Source organism: Chelonoidis abingdonii, chromosome 2, assembly GCF_003597395.2.
Source record: "Chelonoidis abingdonii isolate Lonesome George chromosome 2, CheloAbing_2.0, whole genome shotgun sequence".
In the NCBI taxonomy this organism is placed as follows: Eukaryota; Metazoa; Chordata; order Testudines; family Testudinidae; genus Chelonoidis; species Chelonoidis abingdonii.
This window is the reverse complement of record NC_133770.1, coordinates 275804117-275831961: the sequence shown is the minus strand read 5'-3', so window position 1 is coordinate 275831961 and position 27845 is coordinate 275804117. Positions and strand designations below refer to the sequence as shown.

The following is a 27845-nucleotide window of genomic DNA, read 5'->3' as shown; positions in this document are numbered from 1 at the left end:
ATTTGAATTGTTAATTTTGGTATATGGTATGTTTTTTTTTCTGGTTGGATATGAAACCCCTTATCCTTGCCGCAAGGCTGACATCACTGTCCCGTTGCTAATGTTTTGGTTAAACTATTTGCCTGCCTCAGGAATATCCTTGCCAAGACTCTGAGTCCGTGACTGGGGATAAGCACACACCTTTATAAAACCAGGAAAGATTATGCAGCAACCTGGAAGTATATTAACATGTCATCGTCACAATCAAACACCTGCTGCAATGTCCTACTACACAAAATGCAGGTGCTGTAGAAAGGGGCGAAATGGTGTATTAAGAAAATATAAAAACCTGCTAGATGATTGTGACTCCACAGGGTTAAGCTGGCCGCAAAGCTTTACCAACTTAGCGCCTTTATGGAAATGCGATCGCTCCATCCAAAGGCAATAAACGAGTCTTTTGAAATCGTTATGGACGTCCTACTGCGAACTGTTGGCTACCGATTACTCCATCCAGACTTGATTTTGACTCACAGTAACCGCTCTCAATATTGCAAGGGATTATGCAAGCTGGTAAGTGACTTCCATTCACAGGGTTAAGCTGCCTGGCCTCCCGGAACGCTTCAGCTCTGACTCCTGGAGTGCCCACACCTTAAGCCAGGTGACGGGTGCTACGTAAGGCAATTCGACCATCTGAAAACACCTGGAACCTCGGAGTGGATATGGGTCCCTATGCAAGTACTTGATTACTACCCCTGTCAAGCAGCTGTTAAGGGAAGATGCTATCTGGCCTCGGCAGCGTGGATAACATGCCTTACAGTGGTAACCAGACATCCTCTTTCATTCCCCATGCAATGTTTAATCCGAATCATCACCTTCAGGACGGGGGTTCGCTAGTCTTATGCTCCCTTTAGGTTTTGATCCAGAGGGAGGAAGAGCACGTTTAGAGGGAACAGTCCTGCAGACAAGAAAAAAGCCAGCCTTGTGGTTTTCCCGATACAGCATCAGATTCTTGACCACGTAATAATCCTTACCAGTAACGGCTTCGTCAACATGCACCTCTGGTGGCGCCTGTTTCTCGGCTGCTGGTATCTTAAGATCTGGGAAGCCCACAATGACAATTCTTTTATCCAGCAGCAAGTGTGGATAGCTCAGACCCTTAACATTTCTAAATGCTGGGCTCTGCAGCCACATCCCAGCCCACTCTCAAGCTGGTGTTCCTGTCCTGGCTATCCCACTCAATTCCCCAGACCTTACTGGAGGACCTCGTCCATTTAACAAAACAATGGAACAGTAATGACACTTGGAAACAGTGGAATAAATGTATCTAAATGGATAAGTGTGGTGGTGGGGGGAAAAGTCATTGGTGTTGGGTGTGTAATGGGACAGGGCTGGATCTGGGAAAAAGCCATTGCCTTCAGCATATTGTGGCAAATGGTGTATGGGATTATTCAAACAAAACTAAAGAGTGGCTGGACTGGGTATGGGGATATGAATTTTTTCTCAACCTGGGATCAAACAGAAAAATCAATCTCATGTTCCCCCTACAGTAATCTTAGTAAAAATAATACAATCTTCCAATGCCATACAAACACTACCACTCCTCGTAAGGAGGATTACCCTGTGCCCTTTGGAGGATATTACTCCTCATTTGTAGATACCTATGTAACAAATGGATGCAATCGACCCTTCCCGCCTTAATAGGCCATCATTGGGTTGTGGAACCAAAGCTTATACTGTATTACCAGCTCACTGGTCAGGTATCTGTTATCCAGCCCCAACTCTTCCCACAATTCGAGTACTAGAGTCCCTCCCACGAGAACGCCTCCGTAATTTCAGGCGAAAAAGAAGGGACTTAACAGATGCCCAATGGTATACATAACATAAGCCCTTAACTTGGGAAGAGGCCATTGGCACTTCCTTTATCCACTTGGGGAGTAATACACCATGCAAAAAGACTCCTGAGGTTACAAGCAGTGGTTGAAATAATGGCAAATGAAACGGAGAAAGTTTAAAAAACCCTGGCCACAGAAACAGGGGTGATCAAGACAGGTGGCCCTCCAAAAACCGTCAAGCATTAGACATAGTGCTGGCGGCCAAGGAGGGACCTGTGCTCTCATTGGAAAAGAATGTTGTGTGTTTATACCTGACAATACCAATGAGGTGATAGATCGTGCTAGCCACTTAGAACAAATCGCATATCTTCCTCATGAAGAGCGAGTTCTTTATGGAAGTGGCTAAGTAACCTGTTCAATTTCTCTGGCATAGGAAACTGGTTGTTTCAGGGAGCCCTAACTATCCTGTTTGGAATCTTAGTGATTTTTTGTCTGCTTTCAGTTAATCTCCTGTTGTATCCAGAATTGTGTCACCAGATGACTGCCCCAAAACAGAGTGCTAATATGATGATTTTGAATATCACTGATGAACAAAGAGATAAGGAACGGTTAATTTGTGGAACCCAGTGATGGTTGGTCATGGCGTACGCCTGACCAAAAGGAGGATTGTGAAAGTAGAATGAAATTATATTGTAAGAATAGAAAGGATTAAAGAAATGTTGTCTGCACCTTTAAGCAAAGTTGTTGGAATGTTGCAATCCAGGTGTCAGGAACACAGACATTAGCATAGAACAATTGCACCGTTTAAGGGCAATTGGAAAGTATTAGCCTTAGATCGATACCAATCAGTAAGGAAGTGGGATATGCATGCTGTGTCCCAGGTGATTTTTACTGTTTTTTGCTTTCTTTGTCCCTTTGTCTAATTCCCGCTCTTTTATCTGTATAAATAAGACTGTTTAGGCCTTGCATGGCTATTCACATATTCTGAATGTTATTGGTGGAGTGCTGCGCTAATAAACAGAGTGGTCTGACAAATTGTGAGTCCTGATTCTAACTTTGACACTTGTTTATATCCATTTGTTCTGTCCACATTGGTGCTTAACTTAAATAACTCCTCTCCCTCCTTGGTATTTATCCCCGATATATTTATAGAGAGTAATCATTTTTCCACTGAGCCTTCTTTTGGTTAGGCTAAACAAGCCAAGCTCTTTGAGTCTCCTTTCATAAAGTAGGTTTTCCATTCCTCGGATCATCCTAGTAGCCCTTCTCTGCACCTGTGTCAGTTTGAATTCATCTTTTTTAAACATGAGAGACCAGAATTGCACACAGTATTCCAGATGAGGTCTCATCAGTGCCTTGTATATTGGTTTTAATACTTCCCTATCTCTCCTGGAAATACGTCACCTGATGCATCCTAGGACTGCATTAGCATTTTTCAAGGCTGCATTACATTGACAGCTCATAATCGTCCTGTGACCAAACAATGCACCCAGGTTTTTCTCTACCTCTGTCGCTTCCAACTGATAACTAAAAAGACCCCAAAATGAATTATTATTTTTAAATGTAATGATCTTGAGAACAAGACTCATAACTTTTCAGTGCTTCAGCAGAGTTCCCAGCTCTTGCGAATTAAGTATGAGTTACAGATTTTGGCACCCACAGAAGGCACTATTGCAATGATGTCAGAAGCTCCTCCATTCCTGAGATTTTCGGTGCTTGCTGCAGAGAGCTCTGATCATTTTCCAGATTCATTTTATAGACCTCATACAGAAGGCAATATGGGGAGAGGTAGAAAAGTAGGAGGTGAGAGAGTCAAGACAATAATAGGTAGGGCCCTACCAAATTCATGGCCATGAAAAACTCATCGCAGACTGTTAAAATTGGTCTCCTCCATGAAATCTGATCTTTTGTATACTTTCACCCCATAGTACCCTATAGTATAGGGTAAAAGTACACAAAAGTACATAGCATTTCTCAAACTGGGGGTCTTGACACATAAGGGGGTTGCATGTCTATTGTAGGGGCGTTGCAGCAGTCCCATTCCTTACTTCTGCACTGCCTGTAGAACTGGGTGACCCGAGAGCAGTGCTACTGGCTGGGCACACAGCACTGAAGGTAGAAGTAAGGATAGCAAGACAGCGCCCTCCCGTCAATTGCCTTGGAAAACTCCCCTTTGAGTTGGGACCCCCAGTCTGAGAAATGCTGACTTAAGTGCTTTACATGTGCATATTTTGCTGTTTTTAAATACATATTCCTGCTTTGTTACAATACTGAAATTTAAGATTTAAATATCTGAAACCATGAAATTCAGGATTTTAAAAATGCTTTGACTATGACATTTACCAAAAATGGGCCATGGACTTGGTAGGGCCATAATAACAGAAATGGATGGCAGTTCCCCTGTCGGAGGGGGGTGGAGAGAGCAAGGAGAGGGTAAGTGGACTGTCCATCTGAGAAACTAGGGAGAGGCATGAATTTGTGTGTGCACTAAAGACTGACTCTTCAAGCTGAAATTATCAGGTGGGCAGAGGAGGGGTGTACAAAGTCAAGAGACTAAAAACATGATTTGATGGGGTGCTTTTTAATCTCCTGATTTTGCCGCCAATCTCACTTGGGGGGGTTGTCATCTGACTCAGGATTTTTTATCCCCACCCCTGCCCTGAGGCTGATCCCTGCATGCTGTGTTGGGGTTGACAGTATTTCATAAGCCTGATGCCAGGGGCAGTAACTATACAACTTCCCAGCCAGAGACCTGCAGCCATGTACTCCAGCAACTGCGCTAGCCACTCCTGCCCTAAAGGGGGCGCTACCACCGCCCTCTTCCTTTCCGGGCGAGACGCTTCAGCCACACCGGCTCAGCGACCACGCGCAATTCCTCTTCCTTGGCTCTTTCTCCTCGCTCCGTGCCCTAGCCCCACCCCCCTTCTTGGGCCTTGTGAGTTTCAGCGGTTACGCATGCGCCTTTTCACCACCTTTCGACGCTCCGCCCTTTCCTTCGTTCTGCTACCGGAAGGCAGGAGCTTGGGCGCATGCGCATTTGGTATCTTCTTGCACTCCCAGAGCCCTGATCGTCATAGTGGCTGCAGTTGCGCGCATGCGTGTTTGGTCCCTGTGCCGGGAGGGGGCATTTTAACAGTAAACATCCTGCCGATTTGAACGGCGGGTTTGGGCGGCAGGAAGGGCTGCGGCCGCCATCTTGTTTGTTTGAGTGGCTCGGATCGGGGAGGAGGCGGAGCGGTGTAGTTACCGAGCCCGGCCCCGCCAGCCGCTGCATTGGCCTCCCCTGCCGCCACGCAAGACTCGGGGTAAGGAGCCGGTCTCGCTGCGCCCGCCCCGGCGGAGTAGGCAGCGCGTCCCTCGGCGGGATCTGCAGCCGTCCGGGCTCAGAGCTGCGCTTCCTCCGGGACGCGGAGAGGCCTAGTCCTCGCCGCCCCATGTTGCGGCTGGGCAGCCCCGGCCCGCTGCTCCTGGGGACCCTCTAACCGAATCCGGGAGACGTGGCGGTGGTCGCGGGGCTTTACTGTGTCTCCCGGGGCCGCTTCACCAGAGGCGCGCGGGGTGCTGCGGCCAGTGCCTGCGGGAGCCGGGAGGGCTGCTCTCTAGTCCGCTGTCCCCTGGAGTTCGCCCCGCTGCCGAGCCGAGACGGGTGAGGCCCGTGAGGGAGCCCGGGGCAGGCAGCGCGGAGCAGTTCGACGTGAGTCAGCTGGGGTGGGGGCTGCTGCTGCAAAACTTCCCCGTAAGCGAAGGTGACGTGCCCCAAAGTCCCCGCTTCCTAGTCCCTCGGGTGCGGCCCTGAGCTGCTGGAGGTGAGGGGCTGCTGCCGGCATTGGATCCGTGTCCAGTCCGGGGCACCGGACAGGTGATTGGTTGGCGGCGGGGGTGGAGGGTTCATTGCGTGTCTAGTTGCCGTGCGCTTTTAAATGTGAAGCGATCAGAGGCACTCAGTAAAAATGTTTGCTTCCCTCTGTGCGGGTCAACTAATTTATATTCTTGTAGACTATTATGTGGGACACTATTTCGCGAGCCTTTTGCTGAAACTGTGTAATCTCTGGGATTGGGTTTATGCGGGGTCGTTTGCGTGGGAAGTGAAGGTTTAGAATGAGGGACCTGAAAGGGAAAAGTTTGAGAACCCACTTACACTAGAAAATATATGTTTGGGGGTTCAGATCAGCCCTGTATTAGTAGAGATGGATAATCTAGGGCTTTTTTACTAGCAATAATTCATGCAATAGCTAGTGATTAGTTTAAGTGGTGCATCAAAGGGATATCCGTGTTACATTTGCTAGGTTTTTAGAGTTAAAAGAAGTTTTGGGGACAGTAGGATTGCGTGTATTGCTCTCTACATGCTTATAATATTTGTAGCTCTGTGCTGTAATCTAATCCTGTCTTCATGGTTTCATCTGGTCTGCAGAAGTCAGGAAGCCTCTCTCTCACACACAGGGTCCTGATGTACAGTTGTATTCTGGAGGTGGTGCGAGGTTGGGTTCACCTTCCTCTGAAGCATCCCGCCACACCTAGAGATGGGATACCAGCTGGGGTGGACTGGTGCTTGGAAGTGGTACAGAGAATCTTGCTCACAGGCTTATGGTCTTGCTGATCACTAGGTTTGGTGGTTGGAAGGAATTTTCCCCAAGGTCAGATTGGCAGGGACCATGGGATTTTTTCACTTTCTTCTGCAGCATGAGAGGAAGCATGGATTGTGTGCTAGGATGTATCTCAACTAAGCCATTCTCTGCCATCACAGAGATCTTGGGATCCCTGCTGTTCTCAACTCATGGTGCGCAACAGTTTAGCCTCCTGAGGACTAAAATCTTCTTTTTTTAACTGAAGTCATTGAACTCAGCATAGGGGTATGTGAGTGAAACTTAATGATTTGTGATGTGCGGGAGGTCAGAATCTGTGATATTGTGATTCCTTTTGACTTTTCTGAAACCTGCCCCAGAATCACCCTGCCTGCCAAAGTTCAGCTGTAAGTCACATTTTCCTTTTTAAAACTTTGTTGTTTTTTTGTTTGGTTGCTGTGTCTTATTTAAATTAATTTACCTTGTTTGTTGAATTTGAACACTTTGGACAGAATATTGCAAAATTTCAACAGTAGTTTCTTTGGTCAAGATTCAACAAACACACATGCTTTCTTTCACAAATATGAGTAGTCTTCTTGACCTGTGTTTGTAGGATCGGGGCCTTAGTTTACTTTCTAAAGACTCATTGTAAGCATGTGGCATGCTGTGAATTTGTGAACAGTAATTAAAACAAAATGAACCCAGTATATTGACAATCAGAGAAAGTGGGTATGGTGGGAAAATTGGCAGATGTGTTATTTAAGTTAGTGAAGTATAGAGAAGATTGTGAGGAACTGTAGGGACCTAGCAAAGGTAGATAAATGGACAGCTACTGTGGATTAAGTTCAGTGTTGGTAAAAGCAAAGTAATGTCCATTGACAGGAAATTTGAACTAGCCTGGCCATTAACTTAACTCTGGAAAGAGGCCTGGGCCTCATTGTGGGAGTGGAGACCTACTCAGTGTGCAGCTGTGGTGAAAAAAGCAAAGAAGACATTAAGATGCACAAGTAACAGGATGGAGAATAATATTAAAACTATGCTGTTATGTAAATCAATTGAATACCCTCGTCTGGAATTTTATGTGCAAGTCACCTGACTCAGAAAAGGCTATAGCAAAATTAAAGGGGCTAAGGGAAGGGCAGCAAGAACGTGGTGTACGAAAAAACTGTAGTATGAGAAGTGACTGAAAAGCTTGGGATTTTTTACCTTAAGACACAAATAAGATGTAACATGATAAAAAGTATATAAAATAATGATATAGAGAAGGTAGATCAGGAACTTTCGCTCTCCTTTTCTCTCAACTAAGAACAAAGGAACACGATGGCAAATTCAAACTGATAAAAGGAATTTTTCATGCAGTGTATGATTAAAATGTGAAAGAGCCCAAGATATTAGCTAGATTCAAAGAGCTGTAGGACACTTAATATGGCTAACAAGTATTTCCAGAATTACAATAGTTTAATGCTAATACATTTTAGAAGGGATATAAAACCTAATGCTTTAGGTTTAACCCAGTCTCTTTTGACTGGGAATTGGGATGAGACTTTCTGAGGGGCAGATTACTCCACATTAGCCCATTCTGAGGTTTCTTGCACCTTCCTCAGACACATCTGGTGCTGGCCATTGTCCAAGACAGGATCCTGGGGTAGATGGACCATGGGTCTAATTCACTATGGCAATTCCAACATCCTTTTTTCAGTTTTGCTTTATATACACGGTGTTGTCAAATGTACAGACATAGTATAGTCAGTTTTCCTGTGATTGTTTTGGGCTTTCCACACAACATACACACACTTTAAACAAAATAGGAGTGCTTGCTTATCAAAACACAAATAGGCAGGAGGGCTCAAGGACGACTCTGGCATTTGAAATAATTTTAAGTTGATTAGACTTCAGTTTGGTGTCCCTTTGTAAAAGGACATCTTTTGACAGGTCCAAAATTTGATCATAGTAGAAAGTTTCCCAATCTGAGGTAAGTGGGGCTGCCCGTGAGGTGCCCAATAGGGTTGCTGGGCAGAAGACTAGATTACTGTGTAGAACAGTGTTTCTCAACTAGGGATTGGGAGCCATGAATGGGTTTCAGGGGGCTGACAAGCATGGCCAGCGTTAGACTTGCTAGGACCCAGGGCAGAGAAGCCAAAGTCCTACCATGCAGGACTGCAGCCTGGTGCCCCAAGCATCCCCACCTGGGGCTAAAGCTAAAGTCTGAACAACTTAGCTTCACAGTGCCCCTGTGGCATGGGCCCCTGGGCAATTGTCCTGCTTGCTACCCCCTAACGTCAGCCCTAGCTTTTATATGCAGAAAAACAGTTGTGGCACAGCTGGACGGTGGAGTCTTTATAGCGGGGGGATGACTCAGAAAGAAAAAGTTTGAGAACCCCTGGTGTAGAGGAAAGTAGTAGGATCCCAGATCTGATCTATTGCTTCTCTAGTTAAAATGCCAGCTGGCTACTTGAAAGTAATTACCCTTCCTGCATCTGCTGTGAGCCCTAATATTGTTGGCTGCAGGAGCAACTCACATGCACAGGTGTATAGTCAGGGAGTACCATGCCAACCTAAGCTTCTCTTTGCACATCTAGCAGTTAGTTCAGCATTAGGTTGTATCAAATGTCCTATTGCTCTCCCCACCACCATCTGCCTGCACTTTTCTGGAGAGAAGAGTCAGACCAAAAAAAAAGTAAAGGAGAGAAAACAAGAAAGAAACAAGGAGAAGAAAATATACTGAAAAGAGAGAAGACAGAAGCGTGAGAAAAAGGCAGCAACTGTTGCTGCCATGCTGCAAAGGATCATGCATGGTGCCTGTGCTCTAGTGCACCCCAGATGGGGATTCCAAGAAAAAAAAGTTGATGAGCACTTCAGTAATAATTCCACTGGAAATGTATTTTTGAAATTTATACAAGCTGCATGTCGATGTATTCTCATTGCAGTATTGGGATAGTGCATTAGAACTTAGAAGTGACGCTGACTTGTGTATTAGTTCAAGCAGACTGCACTGCATAAAGTAGACATTGCAAATAGAAATTAATATTTTAATGTAAGATGTTGTAACTTTTAAATGCATTTGTTAAATTATTTTTAGTCTGGTAACATCACTCTTTAATTTTTTTCCTCTATTTATATGTATAACTTTCTGTGGCAGCACCTCCATAATATATGGAGGAAAACTGCTAATCTCTGCCAGAAGCAGTTTACTTCTACTTTATTTCCTCTTTTCAAGTTTTTCAATACACCTCTACCCCGATATAACATGGTCCTCAGGAAACAAAATTCCCTACCGTGTTACAAGTGAAATCCTGTTATATCGGGGTAACAGCGGTGGCCTTCAGCAGTGATTTAAAGAGCCCAGGGCCCTTTAAATCGCCACCTGAGCCCTGCTGCTGCAGCTCCGGAGTGACGGCAGCAGGGCTCCAGTGGTGACTTAAAGGACTGGGGCTGCCCGCAGCAACCGGAGTCCCAGGCCTTTTAAAGCGCCGCCCAAGCCCTGCTGCCTGAGCCCCGGGGCTACCGCACTATATGCGAACCTGTGTTATATCGGGTCGCGTTATATCGGGGTAGAGGTGTACTTGAAACAAGTAACTCTCATTCTTCTCTAATGTTGCCCTTGAGTTTCAGGCTCTCCCTAACCCTTGCATAGATTTAGCAATTCTCTGTGCTAGTCCTGTGAAACATCAGCATGCTGACCCTTTACCATTTGGGCTTCCTATCCTCATCTTCCCCACAATAAAAGTGTAATAGGTTCTCAGCCCTGTTTGTTGTATTAATGACCTGTGTTTGTGTGAAAGATTAAACCTTTCCCTATCACACTGGGGAGCACTTCTTCCTCTCTCCCTTCTTTCCTCCCCCTTCCCTCCCCCCAAATGCCCATGTATATTCCCAGAATAGAAGAAATAAACAATTTGTCCTCACAAGGAACTAACTTTTTTACCCCTTAGCATTTAGTGCATGTGTGTTCCTGGCACCATTGGAAAGTTACTTCCTCTTGCTCATGCTCCAAAACGTCTGTTAGTCTATAAGGTGCCACAGGATTCTTTGCTGCTTTTGCAGATCCAGACTAACACGGCTACCCCTCTGATACTTACTTCTCTTGTAGCTCTAGTGTGGGGAACTTGCAGACCAAGTGCAGCAATATTGCTGAAAGATAGTAGTGGCAATATATCCATGCTAGCAGCTGCTATCTGTGCTGTCAGGGAACTGGAATGAATACAGTTGCTTCTGTGTCTTATTGATCCACATAATGCTCTTCATGTTTAATGGGAAACCTTCATTATATTTTCAGGTTTGAGTCAAGTATGTCTGATCTTTCCCTGAAGTTCAAACTATATATTTTGAACTGATTGTGAACATGTCAAATCTAATAATTATGTCAATCCACAAAAAAATCAAAGAACAGTTTTTACAACTGGAGTTGGAAAGTTGTGACAGAGATTTAATACTGATGTCTTTAACTCCTCACTCCTTCTCCATTCTCTTATGTCTAATGTTTTTGAGAAATATTGCATTGTACAACAAAGCCACCTCATAGATTTGTGAAATACTTTTTTAAATCCATTGCACTGAGAAATACAGTTTGTGATTTATAGTGTCCCCTTTCATTTGATGATCTGGGTAATTCCCATAAAATTGCTCCTTTGGCAGGTCTTTTGAAGGATCCTCTGCATCTCCCCTCCCTCCCCCCTTTCAGTGAGGCTGCAACAGATTTCTGTCCTTGGTTCCTTTCTCTTCTCCCTCTTCACATTAAGTGTGGGTAATCTCATTTGCAGATACAAATTCAGCTGCGCTAACTTCTCGCTTAACGTTGCAGTTATATTCCTGAAAAATGTGACTTCAAGTGAAACGATGTTAAGTGAATCCAATTTCCCCATAAGAATTAGTGTAAATGGAGGGGGTGGGGCGGTAGGTTCCAGGGGAATTTTTTTCACCAGACAAGACTAGTGTGTGTGTGTGTGTGTATATGTATGTGTATATATATATACACACACACACAGAGTATAAGTTTTAAACAAACAATTTAATACTCTTCACAGCGATGATGATTGTGAAGCTTGGTTGAGGTGGTGAAGTCAGAGGGTGGGCTATTTCCCAGGGAATGCCTTACTGCTAGATGATGAACTAGCTTTTGACTGAACCCTCAAGGGTTAACCCACTGTTGTTAATGTAGCCTCTCACTCTACAAGGCAGCAGAATGGAGAGAGGGGAGACAGCATGGCAGACACACACACACCCTGTGTGAGAAAAATGTGCATTGCCCCTGTAAGTAGGCTGACTCCCTCTAAGTATACTGCCTTGTTAATTAATCAGCAAGTTGAGACAGCAGCTGCTCCCAGGAAGCTCCCTTGGTCCTGACCCCTGTCCTGTTGTTCTCTCCTTCCTCCCTCTCCCATGGACACCCTGACATTAGCTCTCCTCTCTCTCCGCCTCCACAGCAAGCAGGACGCTCCCAGGAGCAGCTCTAAGGCGGAGGGCAGGAGCAGCACATGGCAATGGTGGGAGGGACAGCTGAACTTCTGGCAATTGATAGCCTGCTGGGCGGCTGCCGCACATGGAACTTATGGGAGTGGGGAGCTGATGCGGGGCTGCCAGTTCACCCCCACCAGCTAGCTCCAACGGGCTGCTCTTCCTGCAAGCAGTGGACAATGCAGGTGGCTGCCAAACAAGGTCATAAGGGAGCATTGCACAACTTTAAACAGGTATGTTCTCTAATTGACAAAACATTGTTAACCAGGATGACTTTAAGTGAGGAGTTACGGTACCACAACTATTTCTGGTGACTCTCAAATCTTCCTCTACTCCAGGCCTATTTCTAGCCAAACAACAAGCTCAACATGGCTGAAAGTGAGCTCTTCACCTTCCCCTCACCTCCCTTTTCTAGCATTGAGAACAATACCACCATCTTTCCTGTCACTGAGGCCTGTAACCTGGCTGCCCTCTTCAACTCAGTCCTCTGTGAGATCTTACATTCAGCTCTGTCTAACTCTTGCCAATTCTTTCTGCATACGATCTCTAAGATTTGGCCTTTTCTTTCATCCACACTGCTAAAACTCTCATCCAAGCTCTCATCATCTCATTTCCCAATTAGTGCAGCATCCTTTTCTCTAGCCTTGACAAATGCAAATTTGCCCCACTCATATCCATTTTGATTGCTTCTGCAAAAGTCGTTCTCATAGCACATTGCTTGATTACATCACCCCCTCTCTCTGAATCCCTCACAGGCCCTCCCTTCTCTTATCACGTCAAACAAAGCTACTTGCCTTCACATTCAAGGCCCCTTGAGTCCTGTCCCTACCCTAGCTATAATCTTTCATTCACTCTTGAGGGTTGAGTCCTGCCTCGGAACAGCTTGTAATGCTAACCTCCATCACCCACTTCTTAATCTTCAAAGGAGTGCTTTTTTTTAATGTGGCCCCTCATGCTTTGGAGGAGCTCCCTATAAACATCTGTAAAACTTAACTCATTATACTACTTTAAGAACTTTTTTTCCATGATCCTACAAAAAAAATTAACAAAGGTTAGGCTGCCAGTGTGCTGAGACGCTACCTATAATGCTGACCTATATTGTCACATTGTTTCCTTGTACTCCCCAGTTTATCTGCCTGTATCCATCTGTCTCTTGTCTTATACCTGTGCTGTAAGGTCTTTAGGGCACAAACTGCTTTGGTGGGTGGGTGGTTGGTTGGTTTGTTTTTTTATTCTGTTTGTACAGTGTCTAGCACAGTGGGTTCCCAGTTTGTGACTGGAGCTTGTTGGTACTATGGTAATACTGTAGGGCTAATAAAACACATGTTCAGATAAATATAAACCAAATTACATGAGTGGGCATGCTGAGAGCTGGTTGCAGAATATTGCACAACTGTGGAGTAACTGAAAGAATGTAAAGGTATGTCTCCACTGCAATTAAACACCTGTGGATGTTGTCAGAGGCTGTTTAATGGCAATGTAGTCATCTGGATTCAGGCTGGAGCCTGGGCTCGAGGACCTTGCATGGTGGGAGGGTCCCAGAGCTTGGGACACAGCCTTAGCCAGGAAGTCTACACTGCAATGAAACAGTCCTGCAGCTTGAGCCCAGTGAACCTGATTCACCTGGCACAGGCCAGCTGCAGTTTATTTGCAGTTTAGACATTGCACTTCTGTATACCTTTGGGACCACAGGTTTAAACCTGTCCTGGAAAAACAGGAAGCTTGCATTCTGTATGCTACTCTGCATCTTGGAAACTTTCCAGCAGGAGACAATTGTCAGTTTTGCTAGAAATTGATACTTCTTTGCTTGATGCATCAAATTAAACTGCTCTGCTTCTAGTGTCACATGTTGTGCCTGCTAGGGAGATGTTCTATATAGGAGCTTTAAAGGCATAGGTTTGATCCTCCATTGTAGGTACAGTGAGAGCAAGAGAAGGATAGAAGAGGCAAGACAGATGGTGCTTGGACTTGCCAGGAGCCGGATCCATCCTCTGAGGATGATGATGTGCTCCCCTTACTTACTCATTTCCAATTAGCTGCCTGTTAATGGCATCAGTCTTCTGCTTCCCTAATACACGCACTTATTGGTAAGGATGCAACTTTTGTCGGAGGTCATGGATTCCATGACTTTAGCAGACCTCCATGACTACTTTGGCTTCAGCTCCCACCACAGCAGCGGGTCAGTAGCAGCTGTCAGTGCCTGCTGCAGAAGCAGCAACCGGGGCTGTCAGGCAGCCCCCAGCAGGGCTCGGACTGTTAGTCTCGAATATTTTTGGTAAAAGTCACAGACATGCTGTAGACTTCTATGGATTTTTGTTTATTGCCTGTGACCTGTTCATGACTTTTACTAAAAATACCTGTGACAAAATCTTAACTCGAATGAAACTAACAAGTAAGGTTTCCCCATAAGCTAGTGATGAGACTGTAGTCTTATGTCTATCTCATATTATGGTGATCAGTCCCTTATACAGTATATTTTCCCTTCTCAAAGCTGCTAGGAGTGGGCTCCTGGACCACCAGCAGCAAGACAAAAGGACAAAAGGAAAACAATGCCACACTCAGAGGGAAAGGGCTGTAGATATAAGAGTCCTTTAGAAAGGTTGGAATAAACCAGTGGTTCTCAAACTTTTTTTTTTACTGGTGACCCCTTTACACAGCAAGCCTCTGAGTGTGACCTCCCTCCCCACTTACAAATTAAAAACACTTGTTTATATATTTAACACCATTATAAATGCTGGAGGCAAAGTGGGGTTTGGGGTGGAGACTGACACCTCGTGACCACCCCTCCCCCCCCCCCGAGGAGTCCCGAACCCCAGTTTGAGAACCCCTGGAATAAACATATGGAAGGCTTGTAGAATGAGTAGATCTTAACTTTTTGTTTTGGAATGAAAAGATGCAGGAACTCTTTGAGGATGATCATTCTTTGTGTGAAAAAATTTGGGTCAGTAGTATTCCATATGTGCTGGGGTCTGAATAGCTGGCACTTTATAAGGCTTTGTAGAAGATTGTGATGAATGGAGATGGAAGCATGAATAAAGATTTTTACAATGGAGGAGTCCTAGTGACTAGCATTGGGAAATGAGCTCTTGGAAGAATCATAGACAGGTCTAATAAGAGACCACAGGTCATAGTCAAGGATGATGATAAACTTAGACCATTGCTGGCAGATGTTTGTGTAGGTATACTTAATCCTGCCTCAGTGCTGGGAGATGGACTTAAATGTCTTTTGAGGTCCAGCCTTCCAGCCCCACATTTCTGTAGGGGTAACTTTTTTCTAGTTTACCTGCTCAAGTTTCCAGTGCAGTAAACGTCTACACTTATAAACTTATAGCCACTAATGAGGGAAAAAACTAGCAAAACTCTCTTTATCTTGAACAAAATCCTTTCAGATTTCAAGGTATATGGGGCATTTTCTGTTCTACTTGAAAATTTCTGTCCTTTTTCTTGTACAAAACCATTCTAGAATCTTGCTGGTTGAAAAGAAAACATGTTGATATGCCACTTGGAGGCTATATATACATATGGTGAGATTTTTTGCAGTAACCCAATTCAGTATAAAATTATATTTTTCTTTACAGGTTTATACCTTTATAGGCGGCTGGGACAATGTTCTACGCTCATTTTGTCCTGAGCAAGCGTGGGCCGCTGGCCAAAATCTGGCTAGCGGCCCATTGGGATAAGAAGCTAACCAAAGCCCATGTGTTCGAGTGTAATCTAGAGAGCAGCGTGGAGAGTATCATCTCACCTAAGGTATCTATTTTACAGTCATCTTGATGTTAATGTTGCTGGTTCAGCAGAGAGAAATTACGACAGCACATGATCAGTATACAAGAAGTAACTAATATACTGATACCTCTAACCTGAAAAATTCTAAAATGTTAACTCTTTTAATGAAAAAAGTGTGCTCGCAATTGTTTTACATGAAGTATGAAGAAATCTATGAATACCTGTATTCTACGAAATAATCTGAGCTTTTCACTCAATTCTTATTTTATAGTTTTGCAAGAAGTGGCCAGGTTTCAAATTTGGTTCTTTGGTTAATAGGTTTTATGCAGAGTATCTTTATCTGAATTATCTTGACGTATCATGTGTATACATAGACATTTTTTATGGTGGGAGAGGGAAAGGGGGAAAAAAACATCTTGTACCTGTCAGCAAGTAGCTTTCAAAAGACTTGTGGTAATATTTGAATATGCTTGACATTGAGAGCTGTTGAAATTAAGAATGATTATTTAAATACTCTTTCTTGTCCTTTATGTTCAAAGGGTTGAAAAATGTAGTAAATAGCAAGTAATGTTATTGGGTAGCTGAGAACAGTTTTCCCCAGGTCAGGCCTTAAGTTGCTTTTGGTGCTTTGCTTGGTATTAGCTACAGCCAACAGAGCAACTGTGAAAAGTCCTGAAGGACATAACCTCACAGTTAAGGGGGAGAGAATGGAACACTTTCTTACCATATACCTAGTAATCAGAGGGAAGATTTTTCAGGTCTTATGTGTTCATGGATGTTTTTCTTTTTTAACTTGCCTCTAAAAATGGACTAGTTATGTGCACATAAGTCAAATATAAACTGTTTTACTTGACAGCAGACATTTGGATGCCTTAGAGAAAAGCTTTTTTATTTTTTTAAAAAACCTAAAGCTTGTTTCCTAGTATGCATAAACACTTTCTTCAGCTAAACAGATGTTCTGGCTGTCAATTCAGTGCAGCTAATATGATCTTTACAAGAGTTATAAATATACACAAATATAATAGCTAAATCCTCTATTAATCAGAGCACTGTAGATATGCATGGTGCTTTACAGAACAGGCTAATTCCCTGCCTACAAGAGTTTGTAACTGAAGGGTATGTTTACACTGGCAGAGTTACATTGCCGCTCAGAGCACTGAATGGAAACCACTGTCATGTTTTCACACTGTCAGCTACCTGCGCAATAGCATGTTCACACTTGCAGCGCTATTTGGAGCAGTGCACTCTGGGCAGCTATCCCACGGAGCATCTCTTCCTCTTCTGCTGCTAGGAATTGTGGGAAGGCGGAGGGGGTTGCGGGACATCCTGGGTCCAGTTCCAGTGCCCCGTGATGCATTGCTTCGCATTCCAGCGCACCGTCTTTCAACGGTTTGTGTACTGTGCACTCTGCCTTTTCGGTCTTCAGGAATGGATCCTGTACTGCTGACCAATATGCTGCTCGCTCTCACTAATGCATCACAAGTGGCAATGGATTTATTCCTTAAATTACAAAGGCAAAAGGAGTTTGACGTTGATCTCGCCAAGCTTAGTAGCTATGACATGAGATTGCTTGTGGCATTCACGGAGGTGCTGACCACAGTGGAACACTGCTTTTGGGCTTGGGAAACAAGCACTGAGTGGTGGGATCACATCATCATGCACATCTGGGATAACGAGCAGTGGCTACAGAACTTTCGGATGAGGAGAGCCGCATTCATGGGACAGTGTGATGAGCTGTCTCCAGCCCTGCGGCACAAGGACACAAGAATGAGAGCTGCCCTGTCTTTGGAGAAGCGCATGGCGATTGCACTATGGAAGCTGGCTACTCCAGACTGCTACCGATCGGTCTCTAACCAGTTCGAAGTGGGAAAGTTGACAATTGGAGTCGTGTTATGGAAGTGTGCAGGGCCATTAATCACATGCTGTTCCAACATTGCCCAGAGACATGCATGACATTGTGGATGGGTTTGCACAAATGGGCTTCCCTAACTGTCGAGGGGCAATAGATGGCCCGCATGTTCCAATTCTGACACCAGACCACTTACCCACCGAGTACATTAATTGGAAGGGGTATTTTTCTATGGTTCTCTAGGCGCTTATGAATCACTGTGGATGTTTCACAGACATTAACACGGGCTGTTCTGGAAAGGTGCAGGAGACAAGCATCTTTCGGAACACTGGTCTGTTCTGTAAGCTGCAAGCAGGGACTTTCTTCCCAGACCAGAAGATCACTGTAAGGGAAGTCAAAATGCCCATTGTGATCCTGGGAGACCCTGCCTACCCCTTAATGCCGTGGCTTACAAAGCCATACACGGGGAACCTTGATAGTAGCAAGGAACAGTTCAGTAACAGGCTGAGCAAGTGCAGAATGACTGGTGAGTGTGCTTTTGGCCATTTAAAGGCCCACTGGCACTGTCTATGTGGGAAGCTGGACATGGCTGATGACAATATTCCTATGCTTATAGCCGTGGTTTGTACACTCCATAATATTTGTGAAGGGAAGGATGAAAGCTTCACTCAGGGCTGAACCACTGAGGCTCATAGTCTGGAGCCTGAATTTGAACAGCCAGAGACTAGGGCTGTTAGAGGGGCACAGTGCAGGGCCATAAGGATCAGGGATGCCTCAAGGCAGCAATTTGAACGGGGTGGATTTGATTTAAATCACTAGTCAGGAAGACTCGATTTAATCCTGGTTTTCTACATAAAAGTGCATTCTTGTTGGTTGTTATAACCTTAATACGTATTCTTCACAACTCAGAGATCGATGTAGGTTTCATTTTTAGAAGGTACACACTATGCATTTTAAAGTGATTTATTTTGAAAACTTTTCAGATTAGTTTTACAGCTATATCAGAAAATGAATGATTGGTTATTTCATTTACCAAAGGTAATTGAAGCAGATATTTATAAAGTCATTGGGAGGTGAACTATCTCCAGTTCAACAGGTTAATCATTAATATTTGAAGGATTTTCTTGCCATGCTGTATTAGGAGGAGAACATCACCAGACAGACATTTAAACTGTTTGTTTTATTTAACTAAAATGAAGACATTACGTATTCTAGATTTTTTCTTCAACAGCAACCACATAATATTTAAAAAAAAAAAACAAGCATATGTTCCTCGCTTCTCACATTTACCCTCAGACTTCTCCTTGTCCAGATCTATTCTTCCCCCCATAATCTTCTATTCGTTGAACTTTTTGAAACTTTGCACTTTTAGAGAAGGGTAAGGGATTGACTCTTATGTACGCAAATTTGCAGAGGGACAATAGCGTTGAGGCCTGTTGTTTCTCACTTTTGTTTCTGTCTGTCACATTTTGACTGTTAACAAGCATGTTACCTCTGGGGAGACAAATCCACAGTTTGAGAACTGCAAAACCAAGCATCTCTGATGGTATCTTCTAGACTGAGCACCGAATCCCATTCGGCAGATAGGAAGATTAACCTAAATAATCTATACACGAGCCCCTGGAACCTCATAAAATTGGGTCCCTAATCCATGAACCATTGGAACTCATTTACAAAACTTTTCTTAAACATTACATGACTATATTGTCTTATACTATAGAATTAGAATTTATGATCCGTATTACATTATAGCTCAAAGATTCTCATCATGGATCTTAATTAAAACTTCCTTTAGATCAGATTTTTTTGATGATGTTTTTTGATGGGAAAACCATTTAAATTTTAAATAATCCAATTTTATTTATTTTTTAAAAAATCATTGATTTTTATCCACCCTGAATTTGAAGCTGAAAGCCACTAATATTTGTTGCTATGTTCGGGAGTGCAGTGCTTATAGTGCTAGAAGGTGATTGTGATTGGTGCAGACGATGCACTGTGAAGGTTTAAGAAAATTGGCTGTTGCTTTGCAGCGCTCTGTTTACTTTCAGTTAAGGGAATAAAGATTGCTTTGAAACCAAAACAATTCTTTTATTAAACAACTGGAGGAGAGAGGCAAACAAAAGAATACATCAGCACTGGGAGGGGGTCAGGGAGGGTCCCAGGAGGAGGCAGAGTGCCAGGATGGTTAAAGATTTGTGTATGTCCAGGTATCATATGCAGCCTTGTCCTTTGGAGTACAGTGCAGTGGGTACTGTACTTCAGCAAGGCTAAACTTTAGAGAGACGGATGCTGAGTGCAGTGGGTACTGGAGTCCGCAGGGCTGGACTGTGATGGGGCAGGAGTGGAATGCAGTGTGTACAGACTGGAACCAGGAGGTTGGTAAGAGTGTGGTGGTGGTGTCTGGGGGAGATCATGGTAAAGAGTTTTGCGACAGCCGCTTCAGGGGAGAGTGGGTGCAGAGGTGTTTGGTTTGCAATGCTAAAAGCATCTGGAGCATGTCCACTTGGCGCTTCATAATGTTTAAGAGCAGCTCCGTGGCTTCGTTTTGGCGCACCGCAGAGTACATCATGACATCATGCAGAAAGTCCTCTTTAGTTTTTCGTGGCCGCTTTCCAATCCTGCACAACTGTTCAGCCGGTGATAACAAAGAGGAGAGACTGGACTCCTGTGCTCATATCTGTGAAGCCAAAATGCAACATTTTACAGCAGCAGTATTGTTTGCAACACAGAGACCACTGATTCAGTGATTTAAAACACAACCACTATTCACATACCTGTGACTAAGTGGCTGAACCCAGGCAAGCACACATGAGCCTCAAGACCTCCAAAGTGACGAGTAACCACAGGGGCAGGGGAAATCAGTGTTCCAGGACCTACTGTACACTGGGCACCTGTCTCTTGGGGAGAGCCAGCACTGTGGGAGGTGTGGGGGAGGCTTATAATTTTTCACAGACTTTGTTAATTGTGGAAGATATCTCGCTGCTGAGAGTGAGCAGGGAATCAAGGGACCGTCTTCTCCAAAACTGCGATTTCTGCCCTGGCCCTTATGCAGCTTGCCTGTGTGCAGCAATGGTCCCTAGTGACAGCAGAGTGCAGTGATGGCAGCGTGGTGCAGGAAAGTTACCCTTAATGAGGCAAGAAACAAAGCAGCTCTGCCAAAGAACGTGCGGCAGCGGATTGCCCAGTATGTCCATGAGCGTTATGTTCATGAGCGTTTCATGGAGGTCTGAGGCAGATTCCAGTGACGTGAGGGAGTGAATAAACACTCTTCCGCCGCTCAGACTAGGCATGTGGTTGTACACACATCGTACAGACACAAGCCTGCTTTCTGCAACCCTCATGCCCCCAACAATTTGCTTCAATGATTGCCAAAATCAAAGCCACTTACCAGGGCCGCCGCCTCCTGTTTGCGCTTTGCCAAGCTCCGATACATGTGACTGGCTTGTCGCCTCTGGCTGCATGCATCTCTGACCCCCGAGTCGTCCTCTGCCTCTGGGTCCCCCTCTACATCCTCATCCAAGATTTCCTCCTGGCTCAGTCCACTCTCTACTGGCACGCGAGTCACTGAAATATCCACAGTGGCCTTCGCAGTGGAGGTGGGGTCACCACCGAGTATCATGTCCAGCTTTTTGTAGAACTAGCAGCTCATGGGCACAGCACTGGAGTGGCGGTTTCCCCCTCTCACCTTGTGGTAGGCGTTCCGCAGCTCCTTCACTTTGACCATGCACTGTAATGTGTCCAGGTCATGGCCCCTTTCTGTCATGCATTGTGAAATCTGTCCATAGGTGGTATAATTCCTACGGCTGGAGCACAGCAGGGGCTGGACAGCTTCCTCTCCCCAAATGCTCATGAGGTCCAGCAGCTTGGTGTTGCTCCAAGCAGGAGATTATCTGATCCGTGGAGCAGGCATGGTCACCTGGAAAGAGATGCTGAGACCACTGCACACATCACCAAGCAAACAGAAAGGGGACTTTCAAAATTCCCAGGGAATTTAAGGGTGGGGCTCAGAGTTGGGCACTTTTGGCAGGGCAGAAGAGTTCAAACCGATGGCCAGAGAGGCGAGAACAGGCATTGTGGGGCTGCCCAGAGGCCAGTTGCAGTGCTGTAATCGACCAGGTGTCTACACTGGCACAGTGGCGCTGTAGCCTCTGCACAGAAAGCTATACACCTCTCATTGGGGTGGTTTTTCTTTAGTGTGCAGAAACTGCGCAGTTTCTGCCACTAAGTGGTTTGGCAGTGTGTACACCTCGGGGAGTTACACCGCAGAAAGCTGATTTACTGCGCAGAAACTTGCCAGTGTAGACAAAGCCTTAGTTAAGACAAGAACCTCATTAGACAACCCAGGGAGGAGTCAGAGAAAGGAGGATGAGAACGAAGGCCTTGGAAATGCTCACTCACAGGGTTATGCATGTGCCTTGAGGCTTGCAAGGATTTTTGTAAGACTTTCAGAGCTAGGCATTCTTAAAATCTGTTTTTGTTTTTTTTAAGGGGGGGTTGTGTGTTTTTATCTGGTTTCTGGAGGCTCAGAAGAGCTTTTATTATTGTGTGTAATGAAAAGCCTGGGTATCTGTAATTCAGTTAATTGAGGTTAGAAGTTTTAGGACTTAATCTTCCTAGGAAATCTTATTCCACTTATCCGTCAACACAGTTCTCAAACTTCTTCAGATTATGAGCCACTGAAGATATTCTTTCCTGGTCACATCTTTTGATTAATCGCACTCCTTCCCTGCAGCAAATAAGATACTTGGTTACATAAAAAAAACCACTGAAACCGTTTGAGACTTGGTGACAAGAGGAACACAAATTTGTTTTAATGTGATGGATACAGCTGCTTCTTCGTGCGCTTCCCAAAACTTTTAACTGTGCTGTTTTATTTCCTATTTTGGTGTGAAACTCTAGATTTACTATTAGTAAATCTTTCCTCATTGCCTGCAGTCACTTTTAACCTTATTTCTGGTTCAATATGCAGTTTAGTTCTGTTCTTTGTTTTGTATTATCATAGAGCCTGGGGCCCCTGTAGTGGACCAGGAGGACCCCATTGTCCACCTATTAAATCTTGGTGATGTCCACAAATTTGAGCAGGATTGAAGGTTAACCAAAGAAACACAGGCATGAAGAAGCTATACAGGATGCAGTGAGATGGATTTGGTTTTGTGTGCTGCTTACTAATCTATTCCAAAGTGACATGTTTCAGTTTTAATTAATAAAGTTAAGTTTGAATGTTTAGGAAATAAAGCATTTGCTGTAATCGCTAGGCATGCTGACTCAATGAATACCCCTTTGTTTGCAAACGTAACAGGCCTTCTCTTCATTTCCCCTAAGCAAAAATAACAAACTAAACCTGCATGCCACTCTATACTAATAGTGTGGTAATCAAAATATTGGGCTTAAAGCTAGGAATTCCCTGAATTCTCATCCTGGCTCTGATGCTGTCTCCCTCCATGGGGTTGGACAGTTTCCCCATGTATAGCATTGGAATACTTAGTTGCATCCCACTGTGGGAACTGACTGTAAAACTTTTTGAACGCATACACTATATTAAGTATTACTTTTGTAGATATTTCTTGAAATAGTACAAAGTACAATTAACAAATGGCTGTTCAGATTTAGTTGAAAGGATGGGGTTTGCAAACTACTACTTGTTGCTTAATATTGTCTCTGGCAGTATAAAGTTACTTTGAGATGCTTCACTGTTTATCCTAAAATTGATGTAAAAGGAGTGTGTCATAAGAAAAACTTAGTGCAAGCCAGTCTTGCTAGAGGTTTTTTTCTCCTGTGAAAGTACTGTTTGTTTTTTTTATAAACAAGATATACCTGTTGTTGCAATCAGTAAATATATTTTTAGGTGAAGATGGCACTTCGAACCTCAGGACATCTCTTATTGGGAGTTGTTAGAATCTACCACAGGAAAGCTAAATACCTTCTTGCAGACTGTAATGAAGCCTTCATTAAGATCAAGATGGCTTTTCGTCCAGGTACTTGTCATGTATCTTAAACACTTTTCCCCACAAGTTACATTACAATATGTAGTGAGACTTAATAAGCACGCGTACCATTTTACATTCCTGTTGCTCCTATTGAAATAAGAGAAGTTTGTGTTCCTTTGCATAGGGAAATACCATCTTTCAGTTGACTGGCTGAAATTCTGCTTCTTCCCTAGCACTGCTTCAGTTGAGTGTTCTGGACTAAGGTTTCAGCACTCTTGTCAATAAGACCTATTCAGCAGGTGATATGGGAATGTGCTGCTTGTTAAATAGCTGCACATGCAATTTGGAAGCACTGAGGGGAATTTGGAACCAGTGGAGTATCAAGAGGCCATGCAGGCAGGAGGTGAAAAAGGGAAATATAGAAGCAAGCTGTTCAAAGAGATGCTATCTTATTATCCTATTCCTTGTGCCTAAACATTTTTTGTCTGCAACTGTAAAAGTAATACTTAAGCTGCAATAACTGCCAGGAATGTCTTTTCGGTATGTGTATTTTATATTACAGTATTTGATGTCTACTCGGTATGACTGTTTTCCTTAGGATAGTCAGTTTCTCCTATTGTGTGGATGTTTCACACAGCAACAAAGAAAAATAATTTAAGTAGGAGAATGTGATCGTAAAACCAGAAGAATTGGCAGGGAGACTTGGAGGTGAGGAAGGAGGGAACAGATGTTGTTAATACCTGAAACTACTTTTAACCCAACTTTAAGTTGAGTAACTTAGTTGATTATCTCTGATTTTAGTGTGGGAATTATTAAAATTTTTTGCCAATTTGAAATTGTTCAGAAGGGACTTCAGTGGAAGCTTCTGGGTGCTCAGTACTTCTGAGTGCCTAAATGTGGCCTTGGGGACTTAACTTAAGGAATCGAGGTGTGTGTTTTTGTTTTGTTTTGTTTTGTTTTTTTTACAGGGGCATATTTTTGAAAACTGGCACAAAACAGCTTTAAAAAGTTGAGACTTGAAGAAGTATGTAGCATTTTTATTTAGTTTTTTTGGATGTCCCTTTCTGATCCAGAGTGTCTCAAGTATATTGCCATGGTTTTCAGTGACATTTCACTGCCTGCTTTATTGCATTTAACTTTCACCTGTAACAAAAACATTTGGAGTGGGATTTTTCAGACTCGTTGAGTATTGGCTTGGTGTTTTCCCACTGAAGACAATGGGAGTCTTGCCTCAGGGAGCAGAGAGGCCAACACCAAGCTTGTTGGGGGGGGAATCCCATCTTTTGTGTAGATATAGAAACTTATGTCTGAGTGTTCTCCTTTTCAGGTGTTGTTGATTTGCCTGAGGAAAATCGAGAAGCTGCCTACAATGCTATCACTTTACCTGAGGAATTTCATGATTTTGACCAGCCATTGCCTGATCTAGAGTAAGCTTACTTTCTCTTACTAAAGTAGGCTTGCTTTTCTGGAGTAGCAATTTCAAATCTAAATTTATTAGTTAACACAAACAATAGCAGATAAGTACCATTTCAAATTGGATACTTAACCTTTTTAAAAAAATGACATACTTTTTTTGCCTGGATTGTTTTGCCTATGGAACTCCTGGAATGCAAATTGCTATGCCAATATTTATTTGGTTTACAGTTAAATTTAAAATGCATTGTGTAAATTGAGAAATAAGTCACAATATGTTCCAAGTTATTTATGCTTTCCTAACCATTTAGCTTAATGCTCTTTGCTGTGCATTATATAAATTTAAACTTTTGCTGAATATAGATAATGTAACTTCTGAATTTCATAAGTACTTTTTGGAGCTTATGTTATTCCAAAATTAATCTTAGTGCCACAAGAGGCACAGTATATCTATAGCTTTTCTTTATTCCTAGCTTTCTAGAAACTGATCTCAATTTTTTCTATTGCCTCACTCTTAGTATATCCTAAAGTCATATTTGTTTGTTACATTTTTTAGGGTTGTCTTCATGACTGTATTTATACAAGTACACAATATATTTCTATAGGCAGGTTTCCTAATAAAACAATAGTCTGTTAAGTAACCTGTAAATCGTTTTAAATTGATCAAATATAATCAAGGAAAGTCTTTTAAAACTGTATGTTCTTTTTATTTAAGTGATATTGATGTGGCTCAACAATTCAGTTTAAACCAGAGTAGAGTGGAAGAAATTACAATGAGAGAAGAAGTGGGCAACATCAGTATTCTTCAGGATAATGACTTTGGTAAAATGCTTTAATATTTTTAATACAAGTTAGGTTTTGCTGGCTCTTGGACTGGAATGAAAGTTTCACAAATCTTGTGGAAATACTACAAAAAGTGGGTTAATTAGCACTGTGAGAATTTTACATGAAATATCACTTAGATGTATTAGTCAAATGTTTTTACAAGAGTGAATGCCCTCATTCTAGGATGAGTTTTTTCCAAAAATCTGTCATCTAATAGACAAAAAAATTGTTGCTGTTTATAACGAAGCACAATAACCATTTGTCAGGTGGATTAATGCTTAAGTGAATGTATGAAATGTTAATTTTCTCTTTAAATGTGGCAGTCTAAATTCATTATCCAGCAGCTCTTTTCTACCAATTTTCATTTGCATTCAGAAATAACTTTTTGACTCCTTATAAGTTTTTCTTAGTGGCGGAGCAATTGCAATGATCAAAGTGGTATTCTAAGATTTTTTTTGTTTCAATATCTCTTGATGTGTGTATCGTTGTACAAAGAGTTGCTTTAGAACTAATAAAAATGTATATGAATATCCTAAAATTCTCTGTGCACCAAGCTTGTTTAATATTATCCATAAAATAGGAACCTGTTAATCAGTAGTCTACACACGGGATTAATAGACCTCTCTGGTGTTAATCTGTTTTTGGATATGCATTAAACACAAACTTAGTGCTTAGGAAGCTTTTTCTTCGAATAGATCCAATGGAGGCCTCTAAAATGAATATTTTTAAATGTTTTGGTGCAGTACTAAAGCCATTCTCAATAGGTATGCTTAGAACATATTTTCTACATAAGAGAGAGAACATCAGGAGGAGGACAAGAGAGGAATTTGTTTTGAACAAACCTCTGAAATTAAAACAGCACTGAAGAAGGTGTCTTCAATGTGTCCACCATTAACTCTACATTTAAGAAAGTAATTAACAGATAAATTGTAAAAGGGTTGAAAACTATAGAAATATAACTGCATTTTGGTGAACAGAAATAGTCCTAAAATTTACCGAGAAATTACAATTATAGAACAAAATTATCTAGTGGGTCATTTTTTCATAGATTAAGTGAAGTGATTAATGATCTGCTTGTTGGTTTGCTTAAACCTAAATTATTTATCTGTTTTGGCTAAAATTATATTCTTGCAGGTGATTTTGGAATGGATGATCGTGAGATGATGAGAGAAGGTAGTGCATTTGAGGATGACATGCTAGTGAGTACCAGTGCGTCCAATCTTTTACTGGAGCCTGAACAGAGCACCAGTCATCTTAATGAGAAAGCTAACCACCTGGAATATGAAGACCAATACAAGGATGACAATTTTGGAGAAGGAAATGATGGAGGAATATTGGGTATGTTTGAGAAATTTAGTGTAGCAACTGGGTTTTGTTAACTGTCCCTTGTCTTCTGTCTAAATTGTAAGCTCTCTGGGGCAAGGGCCATGTTTTGTTGTTGTTTGTACAGTGTCTAATAATTATTATCCCAGTAAACCATTTTATTTTAAAATACGCAGTTTGAATTAAATCACTTCCCAAATTCAAGGCACTTCACTGTACGTGTGAGGCTTGGAAGAGAAACTAGTATGTGAATCTTCTGCCTCATTTAAACCCCTCTGACTTCCTTGGGAGGGATTAAATTTATACAGTGAGACTTAAGTGTTGGATCCTTTTTAATATGATCCCTGAACTTTAAAAAAAATCCTGTGGAATTCTTGCATGATAGACTTAAGCTTTGCATGCAACATGCAAACATTAAGTATAAATGGGTAGTCCGAACTTAACAGCATACCAATAAAACAGACAAGTGTGGTAACTAACTTGACTTAATATTGTATGTTTGTTTGCTGGATTTCACTTTAAAAAAAGCACATTTTTTTTCCTTTGAGGGAGCATGACTGCTACAAAAAAAATTCGGATAGTTTGTATATCTTTAGTACTTTAGTTTCCTGTGCTGTTATAAGTGTACAACATTTTGATTACTTGGGGGGTTTTTGGTTTGTTTATGCACACTACTACAACTGATTCTTCTGTTGCTATTTCAGATGACAAACTTCTTAGTAATAATGATGGAGGCATCTTTGATGACCCACCTGCTCTCTCAGAAGGTGGAGTAATGATGCCAGAACAGCCTCCCCATGATGATCTGGATGATGATGATAACGTATCAAGTGAGTATTTAATCTGGGACTAAGTTTCATTTTTAAAACTATCTCACTAGGAATTGTTTAGTTTCATAATAAAACACGTTGTCGACTGAAGTTTATAAAAGCTTGTGTTGAACCCGTTGATATAT

At 42.7% G+C, this 27845-nt stretch overlaps 1 protein-coding gene across 1 annotated transcript in view; it reads left to right on the top strand.

Moving 5' to 3' along the window:
• The first annotated feature begins 4847 nt into the window (after nucleotides 1-4847).
• The window catches only part of RAD21 (RAD21 cohesin complex component), a 34982-nt gene continuing 11984 nt past the window's right edge, over nucleotides 4848-27845 (top strand). Inside the window, exons 1-7 of the mRNA XM_032765273.2 lie at nucleotides 4848-5116; nucleotides 15406-15577; nucleotides 23248-23377; nucleotides 24657-24756; nucleotides 25458-25564; nucleotides 26702-26905; nucleotides 27595-27720. Coding sequence (XP_032621164.1) covers nucleotides 15434-15577; nucleotides 23248-23377; nucleotides 24657-24756; nucleotides 25458-25564; nucleotides 26702-26905; nucleotides 27595-27720 — 811 coding nt within the window. The 5' untranslated portion in view covers nucleotides 4848-5116; nucleotides 15406-15433. The remainder of the gene's footprint in view (nucleotides 5117-15405; nucleotides 15578-23247; nucleotides 23378-24656; nucleotides 24757-25457; nucleotides 25565-26701; nucleotides 26906-27594; nucleotides 27721-27845) is intronic.